Here is a 17,639-nt window from a genome sequence, read left to right on the forward strand (position 1 = left end):
TGGATAAAAAATAATGCAGCATAATTCTGAGCTATGCAGGTCACCATCAAAAATAACTCTTGATCCTATTTTTGTGCTTTTGTGTACTTACGAGCATGATGTGTTTGAAATATCCATGGAGTTTATTCTAACTCTAAAGTTCTAATCTATGAAGGGTAATGCTGGAATGAATTTACTCTTAACTATGGAAAATTTATAAGTAGAATGTGACATTATTTCGATTTGTGGAATTGGACTAGATCCCTAATCTGTAAATATTTTTTTACAGTCAGGATAATTCGCCAATAAGACATTAGGTGTCTCAATTCTTAATGTGAAAGAGTCTGATATTCTGGTTAAATCACTTCAGTCAGAACATTTAAAAAAGAACACACCTCAACTTAGTAGTTTTTATCTGTTAAATTTTCATTTGGATTTTCCTATTACCTTAATAAATCATTCCTTTGGTCTATAGACTGATTTGAATTGAGTTCGTACCTGTTCCGTCTAACACAATGTGTTATTTAAAATGTTCACTCTATCTTACTTTCAGTTTGAAAAAAGGAGTGTGTTGCATTTTGTTTGACTGGTCGCGATTGAGTCCAAAAAATCTACTTGAAACGACTTTAGCAAATCGTTTGAGAAACTAACGCTGCTAATCATGGATTCAAAGTACAGTTTGAGGTCTTCAAAATATTTGGATACTGAAGATATATAAATTCTGGAAACTTTTCAGCACCACCTTAGTAGTGATACATTATTGAGTGAATGTAGGAAACTGTAACTGTCAATTGTATTTGGAATGTATAACTTAAGTTAAAATACCGTGAGAATGAACGTCATCTGTTCGCGTTCACAATATTACAATAAACAAGACTATAACACATCTAAGCGTAAATTATTTAATTAAATCTCGCCACACTTTGAGTTGTCACTACTGAGTGTGGCATAAATAGTTAAAGAATTCGCATTACCAATAATCAGCACTGCCTAGTCAAATGAAAATATATATAATTTGTTTAGTTAATTATTCTAGGTTATCTAGAGTTGTCCGTCATAACATAAATCTTTCTGTCTCATGAACTCTAAACCTAATTTTTCTTGAAGATTAATTTTATCGGTTCTGAAAGCTATGAATAATCAAAATTAGCGAATATTCATTTGATTCTAATGAAATAACTTAGATCTTTATTCTCATTTGAACCCAATAATTAAATGTTATTGGGACTGTATTAATGATCTTTTCTCTGTGGTCAACAAGTAATTAGCGAAACGCAACACATCAAAGCCTTATTCTAAGAAAGTAAATTATTCTAAGACAACTCGTCAGAGAATATTCCCGAATATCATTTATATCATTATTTTATTTGAGCACATAAATATTGCTACAAGGGGGCACCATATATATATATGCGCCACACAAATTTCATTCTATTTGTGTGTGGGCTGTGATACTGCCCAGGTGCCCAGACCGAAGCAGGTGGTTTCCTTAGGGGGTCACACCCCGAGCCTTTGACCTAAAGGTCTAACCCACAAGGCAGTGGAGCATCGTGAGGAGATGCAGTCTCATGGTAGCCGGTGACCAACGATTGGTTCATACGCCATTTGTTCCCGCAGGATACTGGAGCCCATGTACACCATTGGTTTGGAATCCGGTTAAAGTGCCGGACATTTGCTTTTCGTCCTCTGAATTTCGTAAACAAAACCCCCGCCATGAGAAGGCAGTGAGTAGGACTTCCCTCGCAGAGGCTGTGTACGCGTGACAATGTGAGAGCATTTCGAGAGGTAGGGTGGGCCCTTCCCACTCTTGGCCATACCAGGGCATTTGGGGGCATTCCTGAATATCATGGGTTAATATACATTTTTTGGTGGAGTTTTGTTCTCTGAGCTGGATGGTTTGATCGTGGAGCTTTCATCGGAAGAAGTGAAGAAACTCGACAGGAAATAAGACAAACCATAGTACCGCTAACTCGGCGGAGGAAAGGAAACACTCAACACCTCACATGAACAAAAAGCCTTAAAGAAACTCAGGACTAGAGAAGATATTGTCATAGTCCCAGCGAACAAAGGACGCACTACGGTGATTATGGACAGGGAATAATATGTTAGGAAAGCCGAGGAACTGCTTGAGCATAAGAACGTATACAAATCAATGGATACATATCCAGTCAAAAGTTTAGATAACCAAATCTCAAGGACTTTAAACAAGCTTGTCAAAGCAAGATCAATCGGGAATGAAATCCAGTGGTTCAGTACTCCCTCGATTATACGGTAAGCCGAGAATACATAAACCAATCATCCCACTACGTCCAATTGTATCACTTCCCGGAACCCCAACATACAATTTGTCAAGAGAAAATTCACCGATACTGAAACATTCAGTGGTTTCATCCAACCACTCCATCAATTCTCCCATACAATTCCCGGATAAGCCTAAGGACATTCAAATCAACAATTTAGAACTGATGATATCCGTCGCTGTAATAGCTTTACTCACCTCAGTTGAACCAAGCTTAGCAAAGGAAACTATCCCTGCTTTCCACCAACGACACAAATCTGCCAAAGTACACGAAGCTCCAAAGTCAAAGTTTACTAAAACTCATAGGTTTATGCTCAAACAAACCTCTAATTCAACAACTAAATCTACGGACAAACGAAAGGAAAACCGATGGGATCACCAATATCAGGACTTACTGTAGAAGCAGCGATGAATAGACTGGAAACCTCGATCTTATCAGTGATCAAGCCAATGATTTGGATTCGTTATGTGGACGACACATTCGTCATCGTCAAAAAGGACGAGCTGGGAAACACCTTCAAACTGATCAACGACGTCTTCGATGACATAAAGTTCACGATAAAACAGGAGCCAAACAAAAAACTATCATTCTTGAATGTGTTAATCACCAGAACCGACATAGGAAAAATAGAGACTCAAGTTTATCTGAGGCTGAGACACACAGATCAAATTTTCAATTCCAGTAGCAACAACCCAAGAACTCACAAAATCATCTGCGTACAAGCTTTATTCAAGAACGCGGGGACACACTTGCAACGCGAAAAAATAAAAAAAACACCTGATTTCCACCTTTCAGAAGAACGGCTATCGAATCAATTTCGTCAAAAAATATCAGCCAAAGGCATCATCTGAAACAAAGTCAAGCACAGAAATTCACAAACAGATCATCTTACTATATACAAAAGGCATATTAGAAATTACAACGAGATTGTTGAAGTTTCTTGGATTAGGTGTAGCAGACAACCAACGAAATCACTTCAATCAATCCTATTGAAACCAAAGGATGAAATGACGATAGAAGAAAAACCGAACATCTACAAAATAAATTGTTCCAACTGCGAAATACACTACTTCGGACGAAGTGTATGTTCCCTTTATCTTCGCCTGCATGAACATCAATTCGTGGTCAAACGCCATGACATATCCTCGCTTACATCAATGCATGTGGACACACATTCGACTGGAAGAATGTAGAGATCTTGGATAGAGGCAATTCTAAAAACGCTAGAGAATTTTTAGAAGCTTGGCACTCAGGTTAATCAGCAATCAACAAACACATTTAAATCGACCCAATTTACCAACCAATCAGAAAAATTATGAACAAATATAGGACCAAAAATCAAACCAATGGGAGGTACAACCAAAATAAAGAAGTAAACAATGACAAACTAAAGGTCAACAAGGACCAATCAACATCGAGGTCTACTGGGCAAGCTGTCAGCCATATGTAGAGAAATTTGAACACTTCACTTCTACTTGAAGATCGTGCTGATGATGTCGTTCAGAAGAACCATGAAAGCACCACAAACAAATCATCCAGCTCAGAGAAAAAAACACCAAAATCACCCACATGAGCTACAAATTTTCATCTCAAATTTATGTACATATAATTCCGCACTCAAATATTCAAAGTTACTACGACGAAATAATTGTATCTATATTACTCAATTACTTCAACGAATTAGATTTCAGGAAATAAAATGACTAACTTGGCGAATATTTATCAGGAAATTAATGTTATTTGTTTAATCAGAACAATATAACTCTGAATAGTTACTTGTTAGTCAATATATGAATAAGCAAAGAAAAAATTTCACAAGTAACTAACATTCAGTTACACTTCCCCTTGTAACGACGATGTCCCCATAAAATATTGTCTAACATGGACCCCAGATTGTAGACATCAGTTTATATGTATATTATTTAAATTACTGAAAGATGCTAAAACTGTTTTAACTGAACAGTACATTTACATAAGGCATAACCACTTGTATTTGTGTTTTAAAGTACATTCAAAAAATCGTTATATTTAGTGGAAGTCATCAAATAACTGATCACGTGATAGGGTCATTCGTAAAATAAGAGACAAGAAAAGAAACACTTAATCTATTCTTATTGGTTTGTTAGACATTTTCGATAGTATATTTATGAAACTATAGAGACAAAAGTTTTTAAAGAAGTGATTTTTCCACTACGTGAACGTGTATTTCAACGTTTTTCACTTAGTTTTACATGTTTCCCTTCATTTTACACTATGACGGATTCTTCAAATGTTTTCAATAATTTCGATAATAAACCTGAGTTCCTAACACTCATAAAATCGATTATAAAGAAGGATGATGCAAATCGATTGCTAGCAGTATTAAATAATCTTAGTCAAGATACCGCTACTTTAAATACCACTGACAATAATAAATGTAACGAAATAGAAAACAAACTGTTTGATTTTGAGCATACAGATCTTGGATATGAAAACTTATTGCATGTAAGTCCCTTTTTCGATAGATATTTGTTAGGTTTTTTCTTTCATTTTTTTTAACTGAGTATCGTGCAATGATAAAACTTTGCTATCATTTGTTAAATAGGATTTCAGAAAGATATTTTTATGTAACTATGATATGGGGACGACCCCATATTGGAGTCGAAATAACCTTTGTCTCTTCCCTCAACTACTGTTATTAATCACCAACTAGTACTTTAGTCTTTCATAGTTCCTAATGTATCAAATAATTTCATATTTGTAATCCATCGAGAACCTAGAAGAAAATCCTAAGAAATGACAAGTACATATATGACGAGGCGAAAAAACAAAATGGAATTCGTTTGACCTTTCATTTAAGGAGGAGGATACAGCAATCTTAATATCACCTTATAATTTTGATGTAACTTATCATTCAATAAACAGTGTCTGTTTATAAATAAGAAGTATTGCATACTAGACAAAGTGAAACCTATTGGACTATGGTGGTTTAAAACAGTTTGTCATTTTTTCTAAAAACTTATGATCGGTAATTCAATTTTAATATTGTCATAATATCGCTACCTTACTCCATTTATCTCAGAGCAAATATATTCACCTTAAAGAGTTTCTTTCTAAGTTGTTCTCAAAGCTATATACAGTTTTCCAGAAAATTCATCATTGCCTACAAAATTTTTATAAGTACACTTGAGTGTCTATTATTCAGTTTACCGCAATTACCATGACAAGTTACTATAAACAAAGTAATTTAAAACAAAAACTAGTTGACTAAAGTATTATCTACATATATATATATATATATATATATATATATATATATATATATATATATATATATATATATAGGAAGTAGTCATTTGCAGTGTTTCACACAATCATTTTCACTCTATGATCACGAAATAAGATTTTTCTCAATGATTTTATGGGTCTTGACTTTCATAAACAAGTTCCCTCACTACTCTTTTTACGTGATACAAAATACAAGTCATTCACTTTTGGACTTTCCACAGAAAACCGAAACACACTCTTGATTTTGATCGGTTCATTTCTATTATTATAGCTATACCAGTATTTCTTTTTACTGAGAAAGATTCAATGCAAGTATATGATAAGATTATGACTTTCGTTTCACATGTGTTTGACAATGTAGACAAGTTTCACAATATAGCAACTGATAGTTTCAATGGAATTCACTTGATCATATATCCTAAATGAATCTTTTTAACAAATCGATTCTGGTACTTTTATAAGTAAAACTGATTGATGGATGTTTTTATTTTATCATAAATGGTTTATAGTTGTTTAAAAAAATAATTTTTAATTCACTGTATTGAATTTTGTTATAACTATTAACTCATCTGAGAATTTAACTTTTCCAGCCTCTCGGGTTCCGTAAGCACAAGTATACACCACTTAATAATAAAACAAAATTCTCATAGTAATGTGGATTTTTTTTGTTCTATTAATATTGATAATGAAAGTGTATATTATCTCTTCTTTTACGATCGATTTCATATTTATTGATTTTATTTGACCTTAAACATATATATTTCTTGATTTGGTTATGTATACAGCTTACCACGTAATAGATATTCAGCAATCAGCAATCACAATTAAAATTCACTGACTTACTTTTACCACTTACCGGTGAAAAATAAATTCTGGTTTAGATCACTGCGGTAAAACCTGGGATTAGCTAAACCTGTAACATTAAAAACTAACTATATAATCGTTTAACCCTCTCAGTTTGATTATCGAGAAATTTTGTTTTGTATCAATAGATCGTTTAGTTTAAACGTTAGTAAAACTAGACTTTAATGTCTGTTATTGGTACTACTACCAATTTTAGTCTGGTTAACATTTTAGTTCGACTATTTTGGCGAATAAATTAAACTACATTGAAACTTTTTAAGGATTGCATATGAATATACACTTTGGTGTGGGATAATGGATCTTGTATACATTTACTTCAAGGATGTATAAGTAGTGCAGATTTTTATAGAAGTTTTAAGAAGATTAAACTATATGGTTGTTGACAATGTTTCGTTTAACAATAATTTTCTTTTCTATATGTTTAACAATGTAATATATGTTACACCTTGATACAATTGTGATAGTCAGCTCTAATATCCAATTAACCAAATTTTGTTGATATTCAAGGAAGTATTTTAATCATGTATGAAATTATAGACTCGGTCATCTTTCGTGCTTCTATAGTCACATATATAAAAAAAGCGATCAACATTACATGTTTTTGAAAGCTCCAGTGAATTCATTGTAGTTTACATGTTCTTGAAAATTTGTTAAAGGTGTTCGTTACAAACTAATCTCAGTTGGGCTGTCACTAAAAATGAGAAAAGATTGGGCTACTGTCTCATCATAGTATGGGGTTGCTCAGTAATATATAGTCACGACCTTGCCATAGATCGGATTCAAGACCTGGACAAACGCTTAGACAGTCAAACCACTGGATTTACGTTCAATGCTACAGGTTTTGAACTTCAATAAATATGCAATAAAGCGAGATCATTAAAGGGATCTGAAGACAATTTAGCTATTTACGAACTCCATGAGCTATAATTTTTCACTGAAAATTCAGGAGCTTATCCAAAATTCAGTTACTATTAAAATGAGTGTCGTAGCGTAGAGGAGTCCTATATTAGGGCAAAACAACTGGCCAACGCTCTCTGGTTTTCAGTAACACTACGACTGAGATTAGTCTACGATGAATACCTTCTACAAATCTCCACCAAACCACATCATATAGACTAAGAAAAAGGTAAATAATAGCCATAAAATTACATACAAAATCTAAGCATACTATGAAATTCTTTGTCTTCAGCTTGCAGTTTTATATCATGCTTCCGCTTGTATTCAAATCTTAATCAATCCACCATATATGTGGAGTCCATATTACGTGAATAAAAATGGGGAAAGTGCTATGCAACTAGCTGAACAACAAGGATGTTTTAAATTGCAATATATAATGGCAGCAAATTCACCAGAAAATTTTTTTGTTACTCCTGAATTCTCACTCCGATCAGTTTCATCGCTTTTAATTTATCCACAAGCATTCATTACAGAACCATTTTCTTATAGTGAGGTAAGTAGTAAATTATTTTAATCAATGCATTTCAGTATATTTGTTTTTATTCTTCACTTATTCAAAAATTTAGATAATGAAAATAGATTACAATAGTTGAAATCATGAGTCAATTGAAGCTAGACCACCATGGGAAACCTGGAAGCACTGGACAGCCGTTTCGTCCTAGTATGGGACTCCTCAGAAGGGCTCATCCACGAGTCCGCCTCTCGAGATTCGAACCTAGAGCCTATCAGTCTCGCGCGAGAGTACTTAACCACTAGACCACTGAGTCGGCATTCAACTTCAACTAATCCAAGGAATTGAGCGACACATCCACCATTGTCTTCAGTGGGCTGATATCTCACAGCAGACCTGGTTGAACTCCACTGGACACTGCTTCTCACTAGAACATGATTTTAACTACTGAAATTACTAAAATCTCCACAAAACCCCTTCTGAAAATAGATTAATTTGTTTAGAATCAAATTTGTAAATTTTCGAAAATTATAATTTTTATTCCATTTTCTTAACAGGCTATTGATAATATAAAAAAAATAAATAGATGAGATGAATGGTTAACCATCAAGTTCTTAATTAACAATTAAATTGTTCGATATATACTACGTTTTAATGAAAAGTCTCAAATACTTATTTGATCCTTTCTGGCAAATATAATACAACAAGAATAATATTAAATTGTGTCACATCGATAATATTTACTTTATTATTCAGCATAAAAAGTAACTTTTTCACTGGTCAAATTTTAATGGCAAATTACGAAAGTTAACCGGGTCTGTTGTGAGATAGTAACTCACTGAAGACATTGGTGGATGTGTCGCTCAATTCCTTGGATTAGTTGAAGTTGAATGCCGACTCAGTGGTCTAGTGGTTAAGTACTCTCGCGCGAGACTGATAGGCTCTAGGTTCGAATCTCGAGAGGCGGACTCGTGGATGAGCCCTTCTGAGGAGTCCCATACTAGGACGAAACGGCTGTCCAGTGCTTCCAGGTTTCCCATGGTGGTCTAGCTTCAACTGACTCATGATCTCAACTATTGGAATTATAATTGTATTGAGGTACTACTCAATGTTTTATTAGTTAAGTCATTCCTAAACGTATTGGTTAATAAACACCGTTATCTACTTTATCCAGGTTTATCTTTCCCTTCAGGCTGTATGAACATATGATCTGAAAATAATAATTTAAAATCCATTCCATACATATCTGTCACTGGATCTGTTCAAAAGAGCTACTAATTAAAACCACTGATTCTGCCGTATTTTTTATTTCACAGAGAACATCCAGCAGAATTATGGGTATGAGCTACTAACAATTTAATAAAACCCCTTTGAGTTACTTGTCCCCATAATGATTCACGGAGTTTGTCTCACTTTTATCACAAATAATATCGTTTATATTGGATGTGTACTCTATCAATTAATGTACAACTTTGAAATAAGTTTGAGAATTATGAATTATATAAGTTTAATAGAACAGAACAGGATTCGATCATAGGTGTCTACGAAGCGTTACTCGTGTATTTCGAGACCATGGAGTAAACAATGCTTGGATTAAGAATATAGTATTAGGCAAAGATAGACAATCGGTTGAAAGTAGTGAATCTTTATCAACTGAAGTGGGTGGAATATGTGTTACGTATGTTCAACCACCCCCTACCTCTACGGGCATTGTTTTCTGGTGCAGGAGCAGGCTGGAAGAAAGCTAGGGGCGGACAAAACAGAACATGCCATCAGTTCATGAAGTCACTGATAATTCCACTAGGCTATGTTAATAAATACAGACTATCTGGTTGAGGTCAGCATGATTATCGTAACTATTAGTTAGAGACTTTGAATTACATGACTCAAAATAGTTTGCAATTGAGCAGGTGCATCTATTTTTTGTCTTCTCTCAAATACTGAGGTTGTAAATTCCTCATGACATTTCTTTGTATTTTTATTTCACTAATTCATATTTTCTTGAATCGTATCTTCGATGTCTTGTCCTTTTAATCACCACTGATATTGTCCTTACCTCTACTAATCTGGGATTTGGCCTAACAATATTTCTATGTTAATAGAGAATGGCAACTTGAACTGGAGTACATACGTACAGATTATATTTTGTGAATGACCGAGAACAGAATGCCTGTTTACTTGATGAAATTTTGAGTTTTAATCATTTTTTTAAAAAAATTTAATAGCTTTTCAATTGGAGTAACTATGATGTTATGCCTGGTAGTGCAGTTGAATACCTGAACAATAGAATAATTGGTCAATATAGATCAGTTCATAATTTATCATTGCTTTTTGAATTGATAATTGCAACTCCAGAAATTTGTCCTACAATATTATCAGATATAAATGAAATACGTAAAATATTAAATGATATTAAGAAATATTATGAAAATTATAATAGAACATTAGATGATAAATGCCGATATGCTATGGAACTGCATTTTTTAACTATTTTTTCTGAACATATGACAGTAACGCATAAATGGGAAGAAATATGGAATAGATTATTTTATACGTGGTTATTTTATCGTACAGTAATTAAAAATAAAAAGAATATCAAATGGAATGACATCAATACTTACATGTACATTCAACAACCATTTGAATTACAAGCTATTTGTCGTATTTCATTGAGAAGATATGCAGTAAAACAAACAGGTATTTTGAAGAAAAAAAAATATTATTACCGGTATTTCTCATTAAAGTGATATTTAATGATTAGGATACCATTTATATAAAAGTGAATCTATCTTAGAAATTATAATCTTTTCAACTAACTCCGAGTTAAAAAAAAATGGATATTAGTCATTATCTAGTAGTTGATTTTCATCACTGATTAACCTCAATTATAGTACTTTTAACAAACAAGAAGCAATAGATAGTCCTTTCATTTTAGTGTGGAATTCCATAGCTGTGTGCGACTATGATCCTGTCAATTGTTGAACTCAAAACTTCCATGTCTGACTGTAACCGTCTAACCTGTAGACCACTAAATTGGGAACTCAATGCACCAAATTTCATACTTCAGTCAATTCGTCATTTGGCAAATTCACTACCCAGTATCATTAGTGGCAACTGTCTCACTCCCAACATTACCAATCAATATCCTTTTATCAATACTTTTTTCTTATGTATGTAGATTTGGACATTTAATCTTAACTTACTGGTCATTGAAATTATACTCCCCGCTAATAAAATGCCCTGGACAAAATCATTTCTATTTGCCTCTATGTGAAGTTGTACAAGTTCTTATATTTTAATTAATATCAAAATGTTGTTGAACGAAACACCGACTCAGTAGACAATTACGGCTAAATTGCAATAATAATGTCACTCCTTTAAATTTTACTTCCTAATCATGTTGGATAACTCCGCCCGGAGTCCCTCCGGGGGCTACTGCCGGTCCCAAGCCCGGATAAAGGAGGAGGGTTGGGCATGGGGTTAGCGTCCCCATCCCGTAGAAAACTAACTCGCTAAAAAAACGCTAACCAGAAAAAATTATTCGAACTCTTTAAACTCTGCCCTGGGAGTCAGAAAGTCTTCTTTTAGAAAAACTATGACGCCTCATGATGAAAGCCGAATTCCTTCGGAAGTCACGAGGCCGATGCCCCCTCTGACAATCAGAGCAACCATTTATTTAGGTACATGGAATGTTCGTACAATGTGGGACACCGGAAGAGCCTTCCAGATTGTTGCAGAAATGAGAAGATACAACCTAGAGGTACTTGGGATCAGTGAAACACATTGGACACAAGTTGGACAACAACGACTAACTACAGGAGAGCTCCTGTTATACTCCGGCCATGAAGAAGAAAATGCACCACATACACAAGGAGTTGCATTGATGCTGTCCAAACAAGCGCAAAATGCGCTTATAGGATGGGAATCTCATGGACCAAGGATCATCAAAGCCTCGTTTAAAACAAAGAAAGAGGGCATTTCAATGAACATCATCCAATGCTATGCACCTACCAACGACTACAATGAAGACGCTGAAGATCAATTCTACAATAGGCTGCAGTTAATAGTCGAGAAGTGCCCAACAAAGGACCTGACCATTCTGATGGGAGATTTCAACGCCAAGGTTGGAACGGACAACACTGGATATGAAGACATCATGGGACGACACGGACTGGGAGAAAGAAACGAAAATGGTGAGAGATTTGCAAATCTATGTGCCTTCAATAAGCTGGTCATAGGCGGCACCATATTCCCACATAAACGCATACACAAAACCACATGGACTTCACCGGATCACTCTACACAAAACCAAATCGACCATATTTGCATCAACAAAACGTTCAGGAGGACTATAGAGGACGTGAGAACCAAGAGAGGAGCTGATATAGCATCAGATCATCACTTACTGGTCGCCAAGATGAAATTGAAACTCAAGAAGCACTGGACAGCGGGGCGGACAACATCACAGGATTCTAGTACGGGTTTTCTTTGGGATACTGACAAACTCAACAAATTCAAGATAGACCTCAGCAACAAGTTCCAGGCCTTTCATGATCTACTCAATGGAGAAGGAACTACTGTGGAGAGCAACTGGAAGGGAATCAAAGAGGCAATCACTTCAACATGTCATGAGGTCCTGGGTCACAAGAAGCACCACCACAAGGAATGGATCACTGTTGGTACACTGGATAAGATTCAAGAAAGGAGGAACAAGAAGGCAGCGATCAATACCAGCCGAACAAGAGCAGAAAAAGCCAAGGCACAAGCTGAATACACGGGAATAAACAAACAAGTGAAGAGGAGCATCAGAACCGACAAACGTAAATATGTGGAAGATTTAGCAACGACGGCGGAAAAGGCTGCAAGAGAAGGAAACATGAGACAATTGTATGACACGACAATCGCCTCAAACCAGAACGACCAGTGAAAAGCAAGGAAGGCGAGGTAATCACCAACATTGAAGAGCAACAAAACAGGTGGGCAGAACACTTCAAAGAACTCTTGAATCGACCAGCCCCACTGAACCCACCCAACATCGAAGCAGCACCCACGGACCTCCCAATCAATGTTGGCCCACCAACAATTGAAGAAATCAGCATGGCCATCAGACAAATCAAGAGTGGCAAAGCAGCAGGACCGGACAACATCCCAGCAGAGGCACTAAAAGCAGACGTAGCGGCAACTGCAAGGATACTCCACATTCTCTTCAATAAGATTTGGGATGAGGAACAAGTACCAACAGACTGGAAAGAAGGACTTCTGATCAAAATACCGAAGAAAGGCGATCTCAGCAAGTGTGATAACTACAGGGGCATCACTCTTCTCTCAATACCGGGAAAAGTCTTCAACATGGTATTGTTAAACAGGATGAAGGACTGCGTAGACGCCCAACTTCGTGACCAACAGGCAGGATTCCGTAAGGATAGATCGTGTACAGACCAAATCGCAACTCTACGGATCATTGTGAAACAATCAATTGAATGGAATTCATCACTCTACATCAACTTCATTGACTACGAAAAGGCATTTGATAGCGTGGACAGAACAACACTATGGAAACATCTTCAAAACTACGGCGTGCCTCAGAAGATAGTCAATATCATACAGAACTCATATGATGGATTACACTGCAAAATCGTGCATGGAGGACAGTTGACAAAGTCGTTCAAAGTGAAGACCGGTGTCAGGCAAGGTTGCTTACTCTCACCCTTTCTCTTTCTCCTGGTGATCGACTGGATCATGAAGACGTCAACGTCTGAAGGAAAGCGCGGGATACAATGGACATCTAAGATGCAGTTGGATGATCTAGACTTCGCAGACGATCTGGCCCTTCTATCCCAAACGCAACAACAGATGCAGGAGAAGACAAACAGTGTGGCAGCAGCAATAGGTCTCAATATACACAAAGGGAAAAGCAGGATTCTCCGATACAACACAGAATGCACCAATCCAATCACAACTGACGGAGAAGATTTGGAAGATGTAAAAACCTTTACGTATTTGGGCAGCATCATTGATGAACAGGGTGGATCTGATGCAGATGTGAAGGCGCGGATCGGCAAAGCAAGAGCAGCATATTTACAACTGAGGAACATCTGGAACTCAAAGCAACTGTCAACCAACACCAAGGTCAGGATTTTCAATACAAATGTCAAGACAGTTCTACTGTATGGGGCAGAAACCTGGAGAACTACAAAAGCCATCATCCAGAAAATACAGGTGTTTATTAACAATTGTCTACGCAAAATACTTCAGATCCATTGGCCGGACACTATTAGCAACAACGTACTGTGGGAGAGAACAAACCAGATCCCAGTGGAGGAAGAAATCAGGAAGAAGCGCTGGAAGTGGATAGGACACACATTGAGGAAAGCACCCAACTGCGTCACAAGACAAGCCCTCACATGGAATCCTGAAGGTCAAAGGAAAAGAGGAAGACCAAAGAACACATAACGCCGAGAAATGGAGATAGACATGAGAAAAATGAACAAGAATTGGATGGAACTAGAAAAGAAGGCCCAGGACAGAGTGGGTTGGAGAATGCTGGTCAGCGGCCTATGCTCCATTGGGAGTAACAGGCGTAAGTAAGTAAGTAAGTAATCATGTTGGATACATTAAGGTAATTGGCAATTACTGAAGAAAATTTATCGTTATCAGTCCAAGAAGCAGGTGTGTCCTAACGCTACTTATTGTAGTGCTTCAAATAAATCACTTTCCTTAACGAGAATTTTTGTAGTTTATTATCTGCTTAATAAACTTGGTACAACAGGACGCTCAAAAATACCCCATAGAAAACCGAACAACAACAGTGTGAGAAAATATAAGCCACAAAAGTCTTATAATAAATCAGATATATAAACAAACGAGAATAGTGCTTATTAAAATAGACAATTCAACTAACAAAATATTCAAAGCAGGTTTCATCCAGGTAAAAAAGTCCATTTTACGTTTTTGAAGAATGTAGTGAAAAACAAAATCATGATCTTCACTGACTACTATTTTGAGATGTTTGAATAATGTTCCAGGTCGCGGATTTGGACCAACTTTCAGGGTCTATCCAGACTATCATAGTAAAACAACAGGTCTAAAACTAACACAGCTATATTTCATGCCGCAAACTGGTCACTTTATATGATATTAGAACATAAGCGTTAAATTCATCATGATATATACCCTAATGAATATGATTGATTTGAACAATCAGTTGTGTCACAAAACAGGTCTTAGGTATTTCTATGTGATACATATTTCTTAACGGCAGAATTCGGAAGCTGTTGACACCAATAGGTGATGTCCACTAACTAGATCAAAGCAATCCATCTAACAGACATAACCAGAGATAGATGGTGGCTAGCATTTTGATCTAGCATGTGCGTTTCGTCTTATTTGGGACTCGAACCCAGGTCCATTCGCTTCGAACACCATCGCCTTATTTACTTAGCTTATCCATCTTTGCTTATAATGCTTGTAACGCAAAGTAATATCGATGCAATCCGTACAGAATGCACTTATGTTAATGAAAAACTGATTAATTACAGTCCTAAACATGAATGGGAAAATTCAAACAATCAATACTAAAATGAATTATCTAGTTTATTCTGCGTGTGTTTTGATTGATGTATTCAATAGAATCGACTCAAACAGAGGGAAAGTAAATTTTGAATCTATGCACAGTCGTCTAACGCCCAAATATCATAAAGTCAAGTCAAATAATATCAACGTTCATACATTTTTAGTAAAACACTTTGACAAAAATTTCTCGAGTTCAACAATTTTGAGCAATGTAGCCAATCATTTATACAGTGCATAAACAGTTTCTTTGTTTACTTTTGTTTATTGAATTTACTTCAAATTATAAGTTTCAACTTATATATTTTGATCCCAACAGCGTAATAACTTTATAGGCATACTGTAAAGGTGGTGTTTCGATACACTAATGTTCGTTGTTCCTTGATTTTTCGAATGTGACATCTGTTAGCACTTTCTTATTTTGAAAGCATGCTTATATTATTAAAGAGCCCTAAATGAACTAAATTAACCAAAAATGTGGTAACAATAGATAGACAAAGGGCAATTTGGTAAACATAATAAACAACCCCAGCTACTATGAAACTATTCCTTCAAGTTTAGATGAAGGTTCGTACAAATTTATATAACAATCATAGTTCTCAGAAACTTCTTCATTATATAGATGAGTTTTAGTTGACTAAATACACTTTTTCGATAACGTGTATAAAAATCCTGAAATGTAGTGGAAATAAAATATGCATATTTTGTTCGTTTTTCGTGAAAATAACCGTTGTTTAAAAACAAAAACAATTACGTTTTCTCTACCCACCCTTTGCTGCATACAATTTTAAGATTGTTTCATTTCCGTCTTTTCAAACTAGATTTCCAAGGACGAATTTCATTTGACTTGATATTATAACCATTTGAACACACAGCTTTCATTGTTTTTGTCCTCTCCCTATGTACTTACATAAAATTTGCGATTTCATCTTAGGCATATTTTTTTACCAATCATACGTTGATTAATAGTTATTAGCTATTATTCAGAGGTATGAATATTTATACTATATACAAATACTTTTACGCTTTCCTACAGTTACATCTTGTAAACCGATTTCTATTAATTCTGACTACGTATTCGTCATTTTAGAGTGATAACTACATATTTGTCTTCATAAAAACGTGAACCAGTTCGTGAGTTGTTACACTCCTTGACTTCCAAGTGCTGATTCATATTTACAAGGAGAGATTTTTTGTATAAAAATCACCATTATGGATACAAAACCTGACAATATTCGAACACAGCTGGTCTAAAAAACCTAAAATGAACATCAATGTTAGTTGATGAGAAATTGTGCTCAAATTACAAATTTATCTTTGCTCATGACTATAGTTGCTTCTCATTATTTTAAGATATCTGCATAATGATAATTTAATATATTGTAAGGAAACAAATGTTAATGAACAACTACAGCAGCGAGTCAATTTATACTTTTTTTTTCAAGAACAAATCATATTCACTATTGCACTTATGTAGAATAATTTGGACTAAGTAATATCTCAAATATATGACATTGATGTGTGAAAGTAAATTTTGCTAGGATTATTCATCAAGTTGTACATGTGCTGTCATAATATATAAATTTTCTTTTTGAAAAATTACTTTCATCAGGTGTCAACTACGCTTATTTCGTCAAACATTTGGACTTACCAATACACTTGGAAAATTACCTACTCTATAGTGAATACTGGTATCTTTGAAAATTCAGAAACCAAAGTCATACTAACACATAAAAAATTATATTTACAGATATCCTTGAATTTTGTACATGTTTCATACTGACATACACAATGTAAATACCGATTAATCTCTAAAGTAACATTCATGAAGGGTTATTTTTTAAGCAAACTAATGCATTACTACTCATTTTAAACCACATGTTGGTAAGCTACTCAATTCTGTTTTAAAGACGTAACAGCCTGAATTCGTGTTTGAATAAATTTCAATAAACTGTCAAAGTAGAGGATATCCAAAGCCCGCTTCGACAGTTTGAATAAATGTTTGTCAGAACCCCTAATGTAAAATCAGTCACAAAATTGGGACCAGAATAATTCACTCGAACTGAAGAAATCATAAAACTACCTAACTGATTCTAAAAGCTGTGGCGACTTTTCGTGTTAGGTTAAATCAAAATATGATAGTAAAACTGTTTGAAATAACTGCTAATAGTTATCCTTCAAAAATCACTATCACCTGGGACGGGACTGGAAATCCATGATTATTGAACAGTTCTTACAGTCAGAATTTATGG

The 17,639-nt window shown here is 35.2% G+C and overlaps 1 protein-coding gene across 1 annotated transcript in view; it reads left to right on the forward strand.

Moving 5' to 3' along the window:
* MS3_00010089 (uncharacterized protein) overlaps positions 1-17,207 on the forward strand; it is a gene marked incomplete at its 5' end in the record, with an annotated part of 42,132 nt that extends 24,925 nt beyond the window's left edge. The window contains 4 exons of the mRNA XM_035730504.2: positions 4,438-4,763; positions 7,600-7,860; positions 10,044-10,515; positions 17,000-17,207. Coding sequence (XP_035588008.2) covers positions 4,438-4,763; positions 7,600-7,860; positions 10,044-10,515; positions 17,000-17,088 — 1,148 coding nt within the window. The 3' untranslated portion in view covers positions 17,089-17,207. The remainder of the gene's footprint in view (positions 1-4,437; positions 4,764-7,599; positions 7,861-10,043; positions 10,516-16,999) is intronic.
* Positions 17,208-17,639: the final 432 nt, after the last annotated feature.

The sequence above is a fragment of the Schistosoma haematobium genome, chromosome 1, assembly GCF_000699445.3.
Source record: "Schistosoma haematobium chromosome 1, whole genome shotgun sequence".
In the NCBI taxonomy this organism is placed as follows: domain Eukaryota; kingdom Metazoa; phylum Platyhelminthes; class Trematoda; order Strigeidida; family Schistosomatidae; genus Schistosoma; species Schistosoma haematobium.